This window comes from Callorhinus ursinus, unplaced genomic scaffold (assembly GCF_003265705.2).
Source record: "Callorhinus ursinus isolate GAN/ISIS: 27379988/994484 unplaced genomic scaffold, GSC_fseal_2.0 scaffold5, whole genome shotgun sequence".
NCBI lineage: Eukaryota > Metazoa > Chordata > Mammalia > Carnivora > Otariidae > Callorhinus > Callorhinus ursinus.
In genome coordinates, this window is record NW_027397067.1 from 12,862,317 (window position 1) to 12,882,775 (window position 20,459).

A 20,459-nucleotide genomic window follows, 5' to 3' on the forward strand; every position below is an offset into this window, starting at 1 on the left:
AGTGAGAACCAGGGCTAATTCAGACACTCAGCGCTCAACTCCAGGGCCCACAAGGTCAGACTGCCTTCGGTGGTGTGGGGAAGGGTCACAGATGGCAGAACCCCTGCTGTTTTTGCCCCACCCTGACCTGGAATTGGTTCTGGGCGGGGCTGACTAGAAGGGTCAGAGGAGGAACCTCTAGTCCAGGTTGCTACTCCTGCTGGTCTAAGCCGTTAGGAAGTCCATTAATAAGATGTTATCCCACATACCTTGAGTCAGAAAGGTGCTTTGCACCCCTGCAGTCACAGCTGTGTAGGGCTAAGAGCTCATAGTCTCCAACAACTTATTTGACAGTCATATTATACCAAGTTTGTGTTGTGAGTTGTCTCACATCCCCTCGAGAGCAGAAAGAGCAGAAAAGTAATAAAACAAAATGAGAGTAGAGGTGCTTGACTTCCTTGGTCCTGACTCGAGCCACGAATGTCCTTGCTTGTTCCTCCCCAGATCTACATGGTGGGGTGACTTGTCCTTCTGCCTTACTACTGACCAACTTTAAAATTCACGAGTCTCTTTTTAAAAAGTTTTGTTTCATAGTTCTTAGTAAAAAGTTCGCTAGTGTTACTTTTCTCAGTATTTTTATTCATTCTATGTGCTTCAGGAACTCATTTACAAGCTGTAATCCTACACTTAATCGGTGATTTAAAACTTACACATGTCATTTTATAGTTATGTTAGATTTTTATCAAATACACATATTAATGAAAGGTTATTTCTCCTCATTTTTAATTAACTGACAAAACTAATTCTTCATCAGAAAGGTCTAACAGTACAGAATTATTTTGAACAGAAAGTGTAAAACTCCTCCTGCTCCATTCACTTCACTCCCTAGAATCAATAGCTATTAACAATTTGTTGTGTCTTTTCAGTTTTTTTTTTTGTGATTGAAAATGTATACACATATACGTTCATTTTTTAGGAAATATTCATTGAGTCATAGAGAAGTAAACAGGACATTCAGTGTCCTTGTCTTGAGTTTATGTATTGATGATCCACATATACAAGATATGCACAAGCGCTTCTGTTACCTTAAATAGAATTATAAGTTACTTATTATTATGTGACTTGCTTTTTTTTATTTTATAATTTATCTTGCAGATATTCTAAGATCTAAAAGTTTGGGTCTAAAAAACAATGGAGGTATTTTGCAGATATTCTGAAGATATGTACCTTACTAGAAGTGCAATTGCTAGGGTCAAAGGGTGGGGCATGTTTTAAATTTTGACAGACATGACCACACTGTCCTGCAAAGGTGGATTGGGTTCCCTTTTGACACTGTGGTGGGAGGGGACCTATTTTGCCAGTGATCTTACTAATACCAGCTATTGCCAGGATTTTACATTTTAATCAGTGTGGTAAAAAATTTAACCAAAAAGAACAGAGTTAGTTTTTGTAGTCATTCATTATAAATTCTGCCATTCAGTCCTTCATCTCTTCAAAAATATTCAGACTATTGCCAAGATTAAAATGCAAACCTTTTGTTTAAATGGCCCTCTGAGTATTTATATAGAACTTTATAATTTGCAGATTATCTTCTAATGCCTTCACTTTTTTGGACCTTTTGTTAGAGGAAAAATTTTAAAACATACAAAAGTAGAGAGAATAGTAAAACAAACTCCTCTATACCTGTCACCCAGCTTCTATATTGCTTTCACTTCTGAGTAAAGAATCAGTTCTGTCGTTCCTTCTGTTGCCCAGCTGCAGGTCTGGTAGCTGGTGGTGGAGCCTCAGCAGCCCCCGGCGCCTGACTCCAGATTCCCCCCCATCTCCATTATGTTCGTTGCCACTGTGGCTTCTTAGGTGACTTACAGGGTTAAACTCATCAGCTTTTCTTTAAGACTAATTTAAAAAAAATACATATATCTTACCATCTGAAAAGTTATAAAGAGCATCAGCGATGGCTTTTTAAACCTGCTTTGTTGGGTTTTTTGTTTGTTTGTTTTTGTTTTAGAAGAGACGTTCCAGTAGGCAAGTGAAGAGAAAGCGATACACGGAAGACTTGGAGTTCAAAATTTCTGATGAGGAGGCAGATGATGCAGACACTGCTGGTAGAGACTCCCCCTCCAACACCTCGCAGTCGGAGCAGCAGGTCAGCCGCCCTTCCGTGTGGTTCTCACGTGCCTTGGAGAAGGTGGACCAGAGATTTCATAGCTGGAAGCCTTGGGCTCTGAGCCGGAGAACATTCATCTACTGTTGGATCACGTGCTATGGGCTAGTAGTTGTTCAGCAGTATCTTTTAGAAAGCCCTGTTTGCTGAAATGTATTTTTATATAAGCCTATGATACGTAATTTGACACAGTTTTGGACAATTAATGGTCTATGTTGAGGAAGAGTCAGAGCGAGGATGCAAGGAGACAGCTGAATTCAGGGCTCGAGCTTCTGGGACTTTAATAAACCACTCAAGCTTGTCTCCTGCTGTTAGGCACCGTCAGAACCCCTTTATGAAATTACTGCCTTGTAGTACCCAGCAGGGCATACTTTATTCTCTGTGCAATGTAAATGATGGATAAAATAGTTTGTATAAAATATGGGTAGTAATGTAGGATGGATTATTGTAAAGATCTTTTTTTTTTTAATGTCCTTTTGTTAGCATTACTGTACTTTAGTTAACAAACTGGTAACCCATTGAAAAGTATATTAAATGCAGTTTTTTACTTTATTTGGTAATTTGTGCTATGTTAAGTTGTTACATAACGCTTTATATGACCAACATAGATAAAAGCTGCCTACAATAACAGAATGATGAGTATATTTACCCCATGGGTATAGATGAGGAAAAGTTATATTTTTGACTGCTATCATGCGGAGATTATTTTCTCTTGGCAGCTGGAGTTTTTGAATGTTCTCTGGCTTTAGGGACCCATGCTAGTCCACGTAATTAAACCACATAATCACGAAGTAATAAATACAGATCTTCCTTTTGCCTTTCTGGAGAGTGAGAGTCTTGTTCTTTTCAGTCATATTTCTCACTGGTGACTTTGTACCCAGTAATTTAAAGGGTATGAATTAAAAGGGGATGGATGTGCAAAGGGGATGATTTCTTATTTTTATATCATGGAATGAAATGATTACCATTTGGACTGATTTATTCTACTTTTTTTATTTGTTTTGGTTTGCTTTGTTTTTTTTTTGTTTTTGTTTTTGTTTAAGGAATCTGTTGATGCAGAAGGTCCAGTGGTAGAAAAAATCATGAGCAGTCGTTCAGTAAAAAAACAGGTAAGCACCATTTGGAGTGATCAAAACCTATGGTGTATGTCTGACTCTTAAATTATTTTTTGCTTCATAATTTCCTTTAAAAAATTCACTATTGTAAAACAGAACTTCTGGTGATATTTCTAATCCTGTCTGATTTATTAGCCAAATATAAAACTTTGGGATATTTAGCCCCAAATGAAATTGAAATATATCAAACAATCAGTGATTTACCCCATTTAGAGTAGGCAAGAAACTCAACAGTCGCCAAAGAAATGTATAGGGCTTTTAGAGTTATAGGCTGCCTCTTTCATAAATATTATTTATAAAAATCATAAACATGAATTTACCTCTCATCTCCCTTAGGAAAGTTCCCTGCCTGCCCCTGCCCCTGCCCCCGCCCCAGGATGGAGGTTTATCATTTTAGTGAGTAGGTGTTTTCTCATACTTTTCATAACATTCTTCATATCCAGTTAAAATATTCATTAATATCTTTTTTTGTCAGTGCAAAGGTGAAAAACAGAACTGTTTTCAGCATAATTTTTTTTAAAAGATTTATTTATTTATTTATTTTAAATAATCTCTACACCCAGTGCGGGGCTTGAACTCACAACCCCGAGATCAAGAGTCGCATGCTCCACTGACTGAGCCAGCCAGGTGCCCCTTCAGTGTAGTTTTTGAAGATAATATGACTTTCTTCAGTATGATTTCTTCAGAATTAGTCAAAATTTATGTTGATCTGCAAAGGTGAACTCTAAATACCTGTCACTAGTCTGATAACTTTGTCACTGAGGAACACATATCCTCTGTGACAAAGCAGTCCAGTAACACTGTATTTTCTTTTACTGTATTTTCTTTTACTGATTGAGATTCCCCATTTCATCCCAACCATCTCCCTCTTGCCCAGTTGGAGAAAATGTTTTATTTTGCTTGAAGAATTACATAGTCATTGAGATGCATCTCTGTGTTCCAACATACAATTTCCAGTGTCCCTAGAAAGTGGTGTCCTTTAGATATAGGGTGCCTGTCTTTCAGCTTGAATCATTGTTAAATGCAGTTCTTTCTTTTTATTTACTTTCCAGATAGGTGGGAGTACAACCTCATTGTTTTGATATGTGAAATCAGCTTTTTTTAGAATAAAAATGTAAGATGTATACAAAATGTAACTTCCCATTGAGAGAGAGGAGACGCGGAGGAATCCGGGAGACCCCAGGCTTATCAAATAGGGAACCTTTGCTCTTCAAATGCTACTGTCTAGAAACCCTTGAAAATGGGTTTTAGACCAGCAGGGCACTTCTCTTTACCTTTGTTGCAGTACGGTTTGCTTTTCTATCGTGTTATTCAGAGTGTGGGTTCTTATCAGAATATACAGCTCTAGTTCACATGAAAATAATCAAAAATGACATGTCAAGATATTTTCAAATTGAGTGTAGGGGATGAGGGGGAGATACGGAATGGCTGTGTGTTGACTCTTTGAACATGATGACTTCCTCTCTGATGAATTAAATGGTAAAATTTCAACCAAATTTCCCACCTGTTCAAGCAGAAATGAGCACTGTTTAACTCAATGGAAAGGTTGCATTTTTGTCCTGCTAATGACTCTGGAACTGTTAATTTGTGAATTGTAGATATATGGTAAAATTTAAATACTTGACAAGCTCTAAAGAATAATCCCCTTCACTGAATTGAAGTGACTGTTGGAGTAAAGAGCCTGTGGTTTGGATAGGATGTTTAATTTTCATCCAGTTGATAGTGCTTCAGTAGGCATACTCGGCAGGTTTGGGGGTTGCACATTATGATTAGCTCTGTTATTCAGAGCTACTTAGACTATGCATTATGTAGGACATTGCTTTTTCTTTCTGCTTTGCCCACTTTACAGCCCTTTGTCTTTTCTCATGACCCTTAAAAGGTAGGAATAGGTATTGTTACCATTTACAGACAGCCGGGGTTATTTTATCTTAGGAGGTTAAAAATCACTTTGTTTTTATATGAGGGTGGAGTATTTGTTGAGTTGGTGGTGAGTTTTCGGACAGAGATGAATGGAAAAATTGCTCTGGAAGGGGAGGTATGCCTTGAGGTGTGATTTAAAGTCAGGATGAGATGTAGAGCTCATTGAAGGGCTTGTACATGACTGATATTTCATTAAGTGTGGTAAAAAACCATCAGAACGTTGTAAACATGAGCAGGTACTAACTTTTTAAACTGGTAATGTTCTTGAAATAGTTACTTTAGTTAAAATCAGCTTTAGGGCGCCTGGGTGGCTCAGATGGTTAAGCGTCTGCCTTCGGCTCAGGTCATGATCCCAGGGTCCCGGGATCGAGTCCCGCATCGGGCTCCCTGCTCCTTGGGAGTCTGCTTCTCCCTCTGCTTCTCTCTCTCTCTCTCTCTCTCTGTCTGTCATGAATAAATAAAATCTTTAAAAAAAAAAAATCAGCTTTATTAACGGAGCAAAGTGTGGCAAATAGAAACAAAAGGAAATTTGAGATCTTTCTGTGGATTCTAGCAATGCTTGCTGGTCTGTGCCCTACTATCATGAATAATTGAAGAAGTAGCTGTGAGAGGGTGCCTTTATTTCCCCTGGCAGCGCTACAGAAACTCGCTGTGAGCTCTCAGAGCCTACCCTACATGGTGCTGACACATAGTGGGGACTCAGATAATGGTTTTCAAAGTCCGTTGACCTCATCACTGTAGCCTGAGAAGCATTTCCCATTGTGATGGAGTTATGCAGACGTAGAGCTCCTCTCGCCAAGCCTCTGTAATTCAGTGCCTCGTGTTAAATAGGGATGACCCAGGCACGTATGTTGTTCTAAACTCATGTTCATGCATGTGAGACCCAGTGGAAGGGATGTAGTTGATACTTGTATTTGAATTTTGAGGTAGATTTCAGAATGGACTTTTGGATTGTACAGTGGTTAATTTTCTTTTGTTTTCAACATTTAGCCCGTCATGTAGCCCTTTCTGCTTGGAGCCATCTGTCCTTGGGGAATAATAATTCAAATTCTTTTTGTATTGGAAGGTCAAAGATAGTTTTAAAAGTGAATTCTGACTATATTCCCTGGAATTCTTTATCTTTCTTAAGTTATCCCATATGTTTTCTTAAGAGCTAATTTTAAATTCCAGGCTATTTGTTTTAATCCTCTTCAGCTGAGCCCACTAGTAACAACAACAAATCGTATGTAAAGCAGGCAAAAAACTCTCCGTTGCTTTTATTACGTCCTATTTCTCCATAAGTGAACTATAACTTGCTGTCTCTGGTTAGAGTATAGAGTAGGTTGGGTCAGAAGTAGGAAGTGATTTGTACCTTTGCTTTATTGATATCTTTATCAAGGTGCTTTCTCTTTCTGTGGTCAATTATTTAACAACATTCTCCCTTTTGGCACTATAGTTTAGCTTTGTTTCTCCAGTGTGGCTGCTTAATTTAGTAATAGAATGCCTAGGAAAGGTCATTATTTTAGGCTGTTGGATTATCATTACTGGATTGCTGTTGTAGAATCCAGGTGGCCAAAGGAGTGGACTTTCTGGTTCCTTTGAACAATGGGAACGAGTATAGCTTAATATGTTTGGAACTTTAAATTTCATATGAGTAATAAAGATTTTCATAGACTAGCTTTGGAGTCTAATGAAGAGATATACACATTTCTTTAAAATATTCTATTGAACACATAAAATTACTTTAGAGGGCTCTCAAATATAATAGTAGTTGTCGAGAAAATAAATTTGCTGGTTCTTCATGTGTGTGCATGCACATGTGTGTTCAGAGTCAGTTGTTCATTGGTTATGCCATTATAGACATGGGGGGAGTTGTTGGGGCTGTTTCCAACTATTACCAGAGGCTGGTCAAACTACCATTTAGTGAATAGTTAAAATGGTGTTCCTGAGGGCTTATGAATTCACATACTTTTGTTAATTGTTTTGCTATTAATAAAGCAAAAGAGGTTGGCAAGATTGTATTTATATGAAACAAAAGGTATAAAACGGCTCTGCTTAGAGTTCTAGGGGCAAGAAGGTGACCCAGTATGTGTGGTCACTTAATCAAAGAACAGCTTCTAATCCAAAAGAAACAGGCCATGGTAGAATTCTACACCAGCTCCCAGTGCTACTACAGGAAGCCTTGGAACCTAATTGCTTCCCCTCAGACAGTTCTAGACCCTCTTATTAGGCATCTCCACGGCAGGTTCCTAAAGGAATAGCTGATTATGACAAGAAAATGGGTATTGATGAGAGTCAGGGACAGACAGTTGATAGCTGTGAGTCAGAGCTTTCTGGCAACAGGACTCAGAATGAAAACTATCCCTATTGTTCCAGAGTTGATCCTGTGTGCCTTGGTCCCCACTTGGAAATTAATGGGCTGGTGAGACTATTTAGAATGAGATGGAAAAGATAGTATAGGAGGAAAGATTGGGAAGAAGGAAATCAGGAAATAATAGAGCATAGAAATGATAAAGCTTGTTTCTTTGGTTTGGTTTTTTACTACCTCAAAAATAACGTCATTTTGAAACGCTCTTTCTGAATTGAAAGAAATATAGTTAGGATCCAGAGAGTATAAAACGGAAGACCAGACATTTGAATTCCATTCTAGGATTGAATTTCATGATAATGCTATGACAGGTGTCAAAAGATCTCGGCTCATCCTGGCTTTCCCTTTACCCTGGTTGTCTTCTGTCTTTTCTTGGCCTTTCTACTGGACTATCCAGTTCTGTGCAGAGATAATGCATTTCAGAATGACTGCTGAAACGTGTGAGTAGAAGGAGTAACATTGGGGCTCAAAAAAAGTAAGGTGGGGGCTGGATAGATTGTCACTTGAATTGACTAGAATTTATCTCTAAATTAATTCCAGGTTTATGTTGCTGGCTCTTGAGGGTATCTGGCAAACATTTCTATTCCTATTTTGGACAACTGAAAGTTTGGGATATTGATTGTGTTCTGTATATATTGGTTAAAAAGCTGTTTATGGTTATGACCGTTTATAGGTCATTAGGTTAGAACCAGATGTTAATGGGCTTTGACTACACTCTTGAATATCCAGTCTTCTAATTGCTGATCTCTATCCAGGTGGAAAAAAACAGTTTAAAATTTAGGTTCAACTGATACATGTGAGAGTTTTAAAGAAAAGTTTAAGGTCACAGTCTTTGATAGTAGTTTGAAGTTTAGGGATCGAGGGAAATTGTAGCCTCTTTGAGCAGAGCCTGTGCCAGCCTGTCATCCAGTCTAGAAGTCTTTGCTCCTTTGTTTGTCCTCTGCCATGTTCCTACTTGCCTTAATTTTCTTCGCAGCATCTCTGAGGCGGCTTAGCCAAGTGTGACCCTCAAGGCAGGCTTGGGTGCTCTTGTAAGAGTGTAAAAGCAATCCCTAAACATCTGTAAGTGGTGTTTACGTTTTACATCCCTGATTTATCTGATCAAATGTTAAGGAGAAAATTACATATTATGACTGGCTTAACAGCCTAAAACCAGAAGGGAAAAAAATATTGAAAGAGATACTTAAAATATCATTTGAGCGGTATCTTCTGCACACAAGGCAGTAGGTGGGATCAAGGGAGATGGTGTAGATACTCTTACCGCCGAACTCTTGATTTGGCTGATGGGTATCACGATTTTAACCTTACCTAAATGTAGTAGTTGGAGTGTTAATTTTATTTGGCTGCTATGTGTGTGAGACATCTTGTCTGAGAGATTTTAATTGTACCATTGAGTAAAACTAAAACTGTGAATTGTGATGCACTGATATTACAGCATAAGAACAAGGTTTAGTTTTATATGGTTTCTTGTTTAGAGTTATTAACTATATGGAGGAATAAATGTCTTTTAAATATTTTAAAACATTACAAAACCCACAATGTAAAGTTGCCACGAGGCAGCCAAAAATAATACATATGGCATTCAGGAGAGCAGTTGCTAATTGGCTGCTGCCTGAGAAAATGGTACACTTGGCGTCTCCTTAACACTGTGGGTTTGGCAGAGAGCCAAATTTGGGGTCAGGTTGTTGTGAATGAAGCTGCATGTGGTTAGGGAGGAGTTAAAATGATTCATGTCTTAGAAGCTGTAGCACATCGAGTAGCATGCATGGGCCTAAGCGTGTTAGTCTTCATCTCCCCGGCCTCCTACCACTCGCAACGTGCTCATCCTTACCAGAACGTCCAGCACTGCCTTTGTCGTTCCTGTTGTGTGTTCCTATGGGAGTAAATCATTACTTTTGGAATATTCTAGTAGTTGGTTTTAAGCATGTGCCTGAAATTTTCTTTTGTTGCAGAAGGACTCTGGAGAGGAGGTAGAAGTTGAGGAATTCTATGTGAAATACAAAAACTTGTAAGTAAACAGTGATTTTTTTTTTCTTTTAATCGGGCTCCCCGATTAAATCCTAAATAAGGATTTAAAAAGTAATTGGAAAAATGAAAAAATAAGTGGGAATTGGGAAATATTGGTATGGTTTATTTAGTGCTTTGGAGGCCATTGCCTGCTAACTTATTTGCCTTTGCTATTTCATGAATTTAATTTTCCTGGAAAATGAGTAATTGGTATAAAAGTTGACTAGCTTTCATGTATAACCAAGAAATTCTTTTTAGAAGGGATAAAACCTCATACAATAATAGAAAAGTGAGTAAAGTAGTATTTGCCTGTCCTCTGAGAGTGAAGTTTACTCTGTGAGGCCTCTCTCCCACCTCCGCTTAGGATGAGATCTCTACTATCAGGCGAGGCTCTAGAAAACCGTGACATCATTTGCATTTTGAAATGCGCTCAGCTGTGATTTTGTCTGTTTTTGATTAGTAAATTTGAATTGCATAACTTTTAGAAAACTGAATTGAAGAACACAGTGAGTTATTGTTCTTTATTATAGATGTAGGACCAGACACATTTTGACAAGGCAGCGTAGTTGTGAGGATCAGTAGTCATCCCGCTATCCCGCTAAAGAAGTTTGCGGCCTTTTTCTAGTCTAAGCAACAATCACAGAACAAGGACAGAAATCTTCATGGATGATGTAAAAATTAAATTAAAAATGTTCAAGGCAAGGAGCTCAAGTACATCATATTTAATAGGTTCTAGAGCTTAAAGAGAGGCTTTTGGGCGTTGCTGTCAAAACAGCCTAAGAAAATTTACCCTACTCTTAGAAGATGAAAGCATCAGGCCCATGGTTTCTATCATTGTCCTTTGTTGCAACTGGCACTGTGTTAATAAACTAATATAGTTGTTAAGTTTTGTGAGCAAGACCCTTACCAAGTGAAAAGACGAAAAAGTCTCTTGTCAGTGTTACTGTGGGAGTTCAGTGAAATACAGAATACAGTGATAAAGAATGCTTGGTCTGTATTAGGTGGGTGTTGTCATCATTTTGTACTTAGAGCACGATGAGTTGTACACATGTGGAAATTATATGTATGACATGATTTCATATATAGTCATTTGAGGGAAGTGTCAGGATCGGTGAGGAGGAGATAACTAAGTAAGCCAGAGAGAGTTCTCTGGTCGATTTATCAAATCAAACATAGAGCAAAGAAGTTTTAAGTATCGATTCCCACAAAATGGCACCATTAGGTAGGCATCCATCCAAATCAGCATGTGGAAGTGGGGCTTGAGGTGCTTGGTTCATTCGTGACTAGGTACCGCTGCCAGGCCAGGGGAGACCAGTCATCCTTCGTCGGTCATGTGAGATGAGGCAAACATGGTTCTAAAAAAGCTTTTCTGAGTTCTAAGGGGAATTAAAATTTTCATAAAATTAGCAGTTTCTGTTAACCTTTTATTTTGACATAATTTCAGATTTACAGAAAAATTGCAAAATGGTATAAAGAATTCCTGTTGTCCTTTTTGTAATTAAAAAAGTATCTCCTGGAAAGATATTTTTGAGACTGTTACGTGATAAAGTTGCTAAGTGAGGATTTACTTATTCCATCATCCATTCTAAATGTATTAGTTGGGTTTCCGCCATAAGGGAGAATTTGACCTAAATTTGCTTCTTTGTGGCTGTGTAGACTTGCAGAGTCCTATTTTATTCAATGGGCCATAATTCTTTATTATCATATCAGTATTTACTTTGCTCACATTATCCCAGATTTGGCCAGTGGGAGCCCCTTCAGGTTGGATCCTGTCTCCCTTTGCTTTGTCCCCATGCTTCTTTGAGCACTTCCTTACTTTCTGACACCAGAGGATAGTCCAGACTCATCTTGTAATTTCCCTGTTTAAGTCCTGGAATAGGTTATTTCTCCAAAGAGCCTTGGTTGTTTCTACTGGAGAATGGCATTTAGAAACCACGAGTTGAGTACTAGGTGTGCTCATTGCTGCAGGGGAGTTAGCGCTTCTGGGGCCTCTCAGTGGAGAGGGCTAGGTGGGCTCCCTGCACATGTCTGTGCATGTGCATGCACGTGTGTGTGATACATGTTACATGTACACACGTTTATTACACATACACACATACCTCTGTGTACCTACCTATCTACTTAACTAACAGCGATGAGGATCAGTGCCTTTATAGCAGTAGTTTTGGTTTTATTTCAACAGCACCACAGGGCTCATTCAGTCCTTTCTCCTTCCAATAACAATGACTCCCTTCTTCAACCATGAGAAACCTAGCTCTTATTATCCCAGTATGTTTGCTTATTTGTCCTAGAATATACAGGAAGTGTTTTCCAATTTACTAGATCATATTTTTGTGGAAAAGAAGCCTACCAACTATAAAGTTCATTCAGTGTTCAGAATTTTTTGTATTTAGCCAAAGGGTTTTTAGAAGCTAAATACTTGGTTCAGAATTGTCTTGGGTTCATTCTTCTCTTCCCCCGCCCCCCTTTCAGGGTGGTTATGTTATTTATTTGATAATTCAGTTTGGTCTTTAGTTCCTGTCTGTATTTATATTCCATTTTAGCACCCCACCATTCTCTCTCTCTTTTTTTAAGATTTTATATGTTTATCTGAGAGAGAGAACATGAGCAGTGGGGTGAGGCAGAGTGAGAGGGAGAAGCAGACTCCCCGCTGAGCAGGGAGCCCGACGTGGGGCTCTAGGACCCTGAGATCATGACCTGAGCAGAAGTCAGACCCTTAACCGAGTGAGCCACCCAGGGGCCTCAACTACCCACCATGCTCGGTGACCTCATTTATTTTCTTCTTTCCAAGTTCATGAAAAGCACGTCCTTTTCCCTTCCCTTCCACCCCATTCCTACTTACCTTGTTGCTAATCCCAGATTTATCCTTTCTGTAATTTTTGGCAAGAACAGGCAGATAACATACATATGTGTATATATATGTGTGTGTGAGTGTGTGTGTAAATATATATACATAAAAATATTTTATATACATAAGATATATATTATTTTCCTCTTCTTTCTTACATATAAAATAGCAACTATCAGTACACATTTGCACTTTGCTTTTTAATAATACTGTATTTGGAAGTTAATATCAATCCTTAAGTCTTCTTTGTTCTTTGTTACTGCTGTGTGGTACTCCACTGCATGGCTGTATCATTGCTCATCCAACCAGTCTCTTATGTATGTGGGCATGTAGATGGCTTCTGATATTTTATAGCTACAGAGAGTGCTACAGTATAATTCTCATGCCTATATATTTTCGAATTATTGGAGGCACAATGTGAGGGTGACTTCCTAGGAGTGGGATTGCTGTATTCAAAGGCGAACATGTATGTAGTTCTGTTAGGTACTGCCTCATTCCCTTCCATAAGGGGATGGCCCTTTGCATTCCTACCAACAGTGTTAGAGACCACCTCTTTCCCTACAACCTTTCCAACATAGTATGGTGGTTTCATTTTTTGTGAGAAATTGTATTTCGCTTTAGTTTTTTTTTATTTGTGAATGAGAACATCTTTTCATAAATTTAATGACCATTTTTATATTTTCTTTTGTCAGTTGTGTGTTCATGTCTTCTGCCCATTTTTCTGTTGTGCTTTAGTCCTTTTTCTTATATGTTGCAACTATGCTTTCCCAGTTTCAGTTGTCCTTTGACTTTATATTTTTATTGCACTGTAAATTAAAGAAATTTTTATGTTGTTAGATTTATTAATCTCTTCTCTTGTTGGATATGGCTTTTGAGCCATAGCTAGAAAGCTTTTCCCTACCCCCAGGTTAAAGAGGAATTTGCCATGTTTTCCTCTAGTACCTGCATGGTCTCATTTTCTGTATACAGATGCTTAATCCACTTAATGTTTATTCTTCAGTATGGTATAAAACACAATAATATTTGCTTGTTCTGATTTTATACTTTTCCAAATATTGTTGTTCTAGCACCATTATTTACAAAGTCCATCTTTGTCCCAGTGATTTGAGATGTAACCCTTATCATGTACTAAATTTATGTATTCATTTGGAAATATATTTGTACCTTTTTTTTTTTTTTTTTTTTTGAGAGAGAGAGAGAGAGAGCGAGAGAGAGCAGGGGAGGGCCAGAGGGGGAGAGAGAACCTGCACTGGGCTCGATCTCATGACCCTGAGATCCTGACCTAAGCCAAAATCAAGTGTCGGGTGCTCCACCCAGGTGCCTCTGTACCATATTTTAATCCTTTGGTCTGCCTGTCTATTCATGAGCCAGTAGCACACTGTTCTACTTATAAAGGCTTTATAGTGTATTTTAATATCTGGTATATCTAGTTTCCCTAACAACTTTTCCTTTTTAGTGTTTTCCTGGATGTTCTTGCATGTTTATTTTATATATAAGTCAATATTAACTTGTCCAGCACCATAAAAATGCTTGTTTATATTTTATTTATATGTATATTGTGTTACATTTACAAATTTATGATTTATGACATTGGATCATGCTATCTAAAAATAAGGATGTCTTTCTAGTTGGTCCAGCTCTGTTTTTGTGTCTTTTAGAAGGGTTTTAAATATTTCCTTATAGAAATTTCACACTTTTTTTTTTGTTAAATTTATTGCTAAGCATTTAATCTTGTTGATAATGTAAAAGAGGTTTTCTCTACTGTTGTATCTTCTGACTGGTTATTGTTTGTGTAAATGGAAGCTATTGACTTCTGTATGTTAATTTTATATCCTGCTGTATTGCTAAATTATTTTATTATTTGAATTAGTAGTTTTCTAATTGCCTCTCCGGGGTTTTCCAGTTATGCAATCATATCATTTGCAAATAGAGATAGTTTTGCTTCTTACTTTCCAATTATTGCTTCCCTTGTTGTTTTCTCTTGTCTAATAGCATTGGCTAATGCCTCAAGTACAATATTGAATAATAGTGGAGGCAGTGGCAGGTGCCTGGGTGGCTCATTCGTTAGGCGTCTGCCTTCGGCTCAGGTCATGATGCCAGGGTCCTGGGATCGAGCCCCGCATCGGGCTCCCTGCTCAGCGGGAAGCCTGCTTCTCCCTCTCCCACTCCCCCTGCTTGTGTTCCTGCTCTCACTCTCTCTCTCTCTCTCTCTGTCAGATAAATAAAATCTTAAAAAAAAAAAAATAGTGGAGGCAGTGGGCATCCTTGCCTTCTTTCTGATCTTAGTGGAAGAGTCCGTGGTTTTTCTCCATTTAGGAAAGCAGAGTCAGTATCCAAAAATTCCAGCCCGGTTTTCAAGAGGAAGAGTGAGACTGATGCCTGTGTCCTTTTCACAGTCACCCTGGTGGTGCTTTAAAGTCATGTGTGCCACAGCAAAGACAGAGTGTTGACTTGCACCCACGCCTTTTTCTATCCAATAAGTAGACTAGACTAGGTTATTTTTTATAATATCTGTTTCTTGATAATATGCAGTAACAGTATTGCATATTACTTATTGGAAATTGGGAAAGTACTTGAAAGTAGGAAAGAAAATACTTGCAGTCTTACCACCCAGAAAATATCATTATTCACGTATGGATGCATTTCCACCTAGTCTCTTTTCTCTGTGTGCCTGTGTGTACAGGGTTTATATCAATCCCTTTCCTATCGAGGCATACGTATTTAAAGTCCTTGTCTCCGTCAGTCAATTGTAGAAGGACTAAATCAGTCCTACCTTTTGCATATTAGACTTTACATAAATATAAATGATATGACACTTAATATCATAAGCCTTTCCCATGTCATTAATCATTTTTGACAGATTTTAGAATGGCTGCATAATTTCTAAGAGTAGTAGTACCTTGATTTTGAAATAGGTACATATTCAGGCACCTCATTTCTTTTTAATGTCATCACCAGAAGGAGAAATAAGAGACAGTCCAGGCTATCTGGGACAGGGAGAAAATGATGGTACAAAAGAGTATTGAAATAGCAAGCCAAAGAATGTCAGAGGTACCGTAAAATATTAACTATATACCTGTGAGTCTCAGGGAAGTAAAAGGGAGGATGAGAGTGTTCAACTTGAGGTTAGAGAGAACACCTGTGCTCGGAGCCGGCATGGCGAATCTGAAGAGGAGGGGACTGGCTCAGTGCGAGGACCAGGTAGACAGTAGAGAGCGGCAAGGTCACGGGGGTCCAAGAGACATCATTTCAGAGCTCCTGGACGAATGAGGCTGGCAAGGCAGAAACTGACCAGGGGTTCGTTGGGGCATGGGTGTTCAGAGAGCAGGGGAGGGTTCTTTTCTCTCAGATTGCTCTAGAAGGACTAAGTTATGTTTACCTTTGTTGTTTTAAATCTGAATTCTCTTAACTTGATGAAAACCTTTTATTTCTCAATTAATGATAAAAGGCTCAAAATGTAAATTCATAATTAAGGCCACCCTGTAGTGCTAATTGTTTTTTATTGAAGTGTAATCCATTCACTTATGAAAACAGCTTGTTGGTAGGTCCTTTTCTTTTTTTAATGGGATATAAATAGGAGAGCTGGAGGCTCAGGACGGAAGACAAATTTCAGGCACAATTATTGATTTTTTTTTCTTATTCTCAAACATGAATAATTGTATTGAATGTTGATCAGCAGCCTCTATTAGTAGGTAAACCGCTTATTTCGTTCATTATTTAGTTGATTTTTTGGGAATAATAAAAGATTATTTTCTACATGTTTTTCAAGTATATTATTTTATTCTTTTAGCTCTTATCTTCATTGTCAATGGGCATCTGTAGAAGATCTGGAAAAAGATAAGAGAATTCAGCAAAAGATCAAACGATTTAAGGCAAAGCAGGGCCAGAACAAATTCCTTTCAGAGGTATGAAATACCCAGTTAATTTTCTTAAGTAGTAACCTTATTAAAGTGTTCTGAATTTTGAATTTTAGTTTAGCAAATTACTAAGAAAAACTAGTTTCCCTCATTTGGTGCTGTTACTTGCATATTGGTAACTGGTTATTGCTAAAAAAAAATTTGTAAACAGGAAATTTCTCATTCTTCCTGTTACTTAGCCTAGAAGATACTGGTCCTTATGCTATTATATGGAAATATGATGGTATCATTAAAATCTTGTAATGAAAGTACAGTTAGCGGACGGTGAAAAAAGTCAGTTTATAAAAGTTCTGTTAAGATTTAGTGAGGTTAAAGACTCTACAGTAAGTATTAAGTACAGTTTCTAGAATATAAGTTACCTCTATTAAGGAAAGAATGTGGTGGATTTCTTTTGTTCAAGTTAATGCCCGATTACAGAGTTTACTAAGCTCATTTTTACAAATGATGTGCTGTAGTATAGAAGTTGGTATAATGTCTTTGCCTGTCTCCCTTTATTCTAAGTTATCAATGATAGAAAGGTAACCATACCTAGGGCGGGGAAGGAAATCTGTATTTTTTGAAAGAAGTGCCAAGTTCCCCTCCCGGGTACTCGATTGCATTAAAAAATGCTTTTGCAGACTGCTTACTGGGGTCTCTGGACTTTTGCTCACCAATTTGGTTTCACTTACAGCCTCAAGAAAATAAAAGAGAAACCTTCACATTGAAAGATTAAACTTGCTGATTTATTAGTTTTCCTTTCCATAAAGGACTTAACAGAATGTAAACTGCAAAGAAGTGTGAAATTTGATGCAAATAATAACTGTTTAACAACCTATTTCACGCCCCCTCCCCTTTTTGGACATGGGGTGGGGTGGGGACGGAAGAGTGTTCAGTATTTTTATGTCATAAAATCCTTATAATCTCAGGTGACAAGTCTGTGTTCTTCTGGAATCTGATTTCCATGCTCCCAACAGGCAGATTGTAAAGTTTGAATTAGATGGGTGATTGGGTGGTGGTAGTTTTATTGGACATATGTCTGCGTCACCCCCTTCCCTGATCTGAGGGTTCAGCTTCTTTGCAGTGCAGTAATTAACACTGAGGGGAATGAAATTACTCACATGTGACTCACTCACCTCTCGGAGAATATTTAAGTGATTTTTTTTTTTTTTTGATAGGTCAGTTCCTAAGAAATACCATAAAATCCTATTTTTTTGTGCCTTTCTTAATGAAACTGAAGTTAAATGTTGGTGACATTAGGCAAGTTGACATCATTAGCTTTCTTTTAGAAAGAGACACCATGTGTTCCGGTGACCCATTCTCCATGGATCGGTGGAGGGAGAAGGCAAGAGTGCAGTGGCAGCACCCCCGCCCCCATCCTCAAGTCCTGGTTCTGTTCGTGAAATTTATTTGGACTCTGTTTGCTGGTGTCAGATGCAATTTAGGGCTTTGTGCCTCGCCCTAGTTATGTAGCCTTATCTATTTGGGTCTACCTATATGAATATCCTGTACCACAATTGAAATACATTATCTTGAGTGGTAACTTGGCAACTAGAAATCTTAAGTTTTGTCCCAAGTGGAGGTAGCGGAAACTTCAGTCCAAAAAGATGATCTGAGGGCAAGCACAAAAGGATAGCAACTCCCTTCCTCTCTCTTTTATACACAGACACACACACAGACACACAGACACACAGACACACACACACACACACACACACACACACAGACACACACACACACCCTGTTCCATAGACAGTCCTGGTTTCAGGTGTTCCACAGTTCTGCTACTTTGGGGTTTTTAATTATGACTGCTTTTGCATTCTTTGTTTCACCTTAGGCGCACTTAGAAGTCTGCTGCAACTAAAATCTTTGTTTAAATTGGAAATTGCATCACATGCATGATGGTGCAGATTACTCACTAGAAGGATGGAAATGTTTAAGAGTAAGGTTAAGGATTTTAATTCATCAGTGAAAGCTGCCATTTAAGAACAAGGGGTCTTAAAAGGAGCTTTTGTCATCAAAACCTAGTTTATGGAAAGTTTTCAGTGTTCATGCTGTATATGAATAATGCATACATATTGTGTACCTAAACCTAGAAGCTTTTGACAAAGCCAGTGCATTAATACATTAACATTTTAAATGAACTGAATGTTTCAATGAGTTTTTTGCCTTACTAATCAACGCTGAGGCATTTGGAACACATCTTTGTATTTCTGATTTTTTTTTCATAATTCAGAGTTAAAAGGACCCAAACCAGACGTTTTAAATGGACACAGTAGCCCAGAGAATGTTTGCTATCCTTGAGCCAACTGTAACCAAACAGCTTATCTTTTCAGCCTGCAATTTAGAGAATATGAACGGTGTCTAAGTGACTTCTAATATGTCTTGCAAAAGCCTTTTAATGCAGTTATGTTACTGATAAATTCATCTCGATGAACACATAAGAATGTGTCTTCTGTTTTCTAACTTGCCTGACTCTGAATTCTTTAAAGTATGGCATAGTCTGTAATTTCTCTTTGAGCCATCTTCTGTTACTCTATTCTCTTACAGGAGATAACTTTGCAAGCAAGTTAGTATTACTTTACTTTTGTAAAGATTGTTACTACGTTGGCTAAATAACCCAATTATTTAAGCCTCATTTCTTCATCCTTACTATTTTTAGTCAGCTGCTCTATATTCAATACAAATAAATCATTAGAATGCTTAGATTAACGATAAGACCATATTCAGATGAGGTACTTATATTGATTAGTGAAGACGACCAGACACCCTAAACTATTCACACTAAAATAGGAAATTCACTGGTTTCATTGTTTTTGTCTTCGGAATAGCATTGTGTAAGTGATGCTATAAGGCCTGAGACAACTCCAGTAGTTATGAGATAGCACTTACTGTGCATGGCTCTGAGTCTTTACTGCAAGCTGTAGTTTCGAGAATACTAAATGCATTGCATGCCATAAGCCTTTTGGATTGCTCATTAGTGAATTGTAATTTCACACTTCATTTAAAATATTCCTAAACATTCTCTCACAGTAAAAAGGTTTCACACAGTAATTAAAATACCCAGTTAACAAAGTCTGAGAAGTCTGATTTCCTCATGGGGAATGATTTTGCTAAATTGTAGCATTTCAATTAATATAATAGAATTTGCCAAATATAAATTTTATTTTGCTGTGACCCAAGATATTATTGCCTGGTGAAAAGTGAAATAACGTTTACTCTTAGGAATTAAATAAACATTTTAACTTTGTTTTCCTTTGGTGCAGATTGAAGATGAGCTTTTTAATCCAGATTATGTGGAGGTTGACCGGATAATGGACTTTGCACGTAGCACAGATGAACGGGGAGAGGTAACAGAAGATCATTTGTATTATGGGGCAGTGACTCAGACGGTTTAAGTGTGTTTACGGAGAATGATTATGGAATCCTAGATCTGGTCCTGGTCAGAGCCCTGGATGATGACACAACTGGTCTAAATTTAACTGAAGCTTTTGACTGACTATTAGTTTTATGACCTAATAAGAGCACTCAGTGTGTTCTTTGTTAAGTGTGCGAACTTTTTAAAAGAAATCAATTTTCAATATGAAACAAATACATTGGCATTTTACACGATTTCAGAATATGATCAATAAAGAAGAATGCAATACACTTTGGTATAAACCCAGTATGAAGCACAGATTTCCCATACATAAATAAGAGTGCTCTTGTAGCAGAATGGAATTTAATGTTACTTAACATTGTATATCCTTAGTGAAGTTGATGAACCTCATTTAATGTAGTGCCCAGAGGACAATGTAAAATAATTCTCTTTATGAGATCTTGGCATTTCTCAGGTTGCTTTGCAGAACTCTGTGAGGTTGTAAAGGACGGTTGATTAGGGCAGTAAGAGTGAAGACAAGTCTAGTGCCTTCCTGAGCATATTGTCTGAGGAATGATGTATGCACCCACCATGAGTTCTGTCATTCCTGGCTTCTTTTTGTAAATTAAATTTTATATAAAATGTTTAGATCTTGCTTATCTAGTGAGAGTCTGCAATGAACTCCCATTTTTCCCCCCCAAACTCTGTATCCTGAAGTCCATGATGTTTCAAGGACTGTGTCTGTAATGTGATGTTTACTTTTCTAGCTTTACTTAACTGTACTTAAAAGAAAATTGTTTTATTGCATATTTATGTAGCACAGTGAAT

General features: G+C 37.8%; 1 protein-coding gene across 4 annotated transcripts in view; it reads left to right on the forward strand.

Moving 5' to 3' along the window:
- The window catches only part of CHD7 (chromodomain helicase DNA binding protein 7), a 124,706-nt gene that overhangs the window by 58,473 nt on the left and 45,774 nt on the right, over positions 1 to 20,459 (forward strand). For all 4 annotated transcript variants that reach the window (XM_025870629.2, XM_025870630.2, XM_025870631.2 and 1 more), the window contains exons 4-8: positions 1,988 to 2,125; positions 3,187 to 3,252; positions 9,478 to 9,533; positions 16,171 to 16,285; positions 19,540 to 19,623. In XM_025870629.2, the coding sequence (XP_025726414.1) occupies positions 1,988 to 2,125; positions 3,187 to 3,252; positions 9,478 to 9,533; positions 16,171 to 16,285; positions 19,540 to 19,623 (459 nt within the window). The remainder of the gene's footprint in view (positions 1 to 1,987; positions 2,126 to 3,186; positions 3,253 to 9,477; positions 9,534 to 16,170; positions 16,286 to 19,539; positions 19,624 to 20,459) is intronic.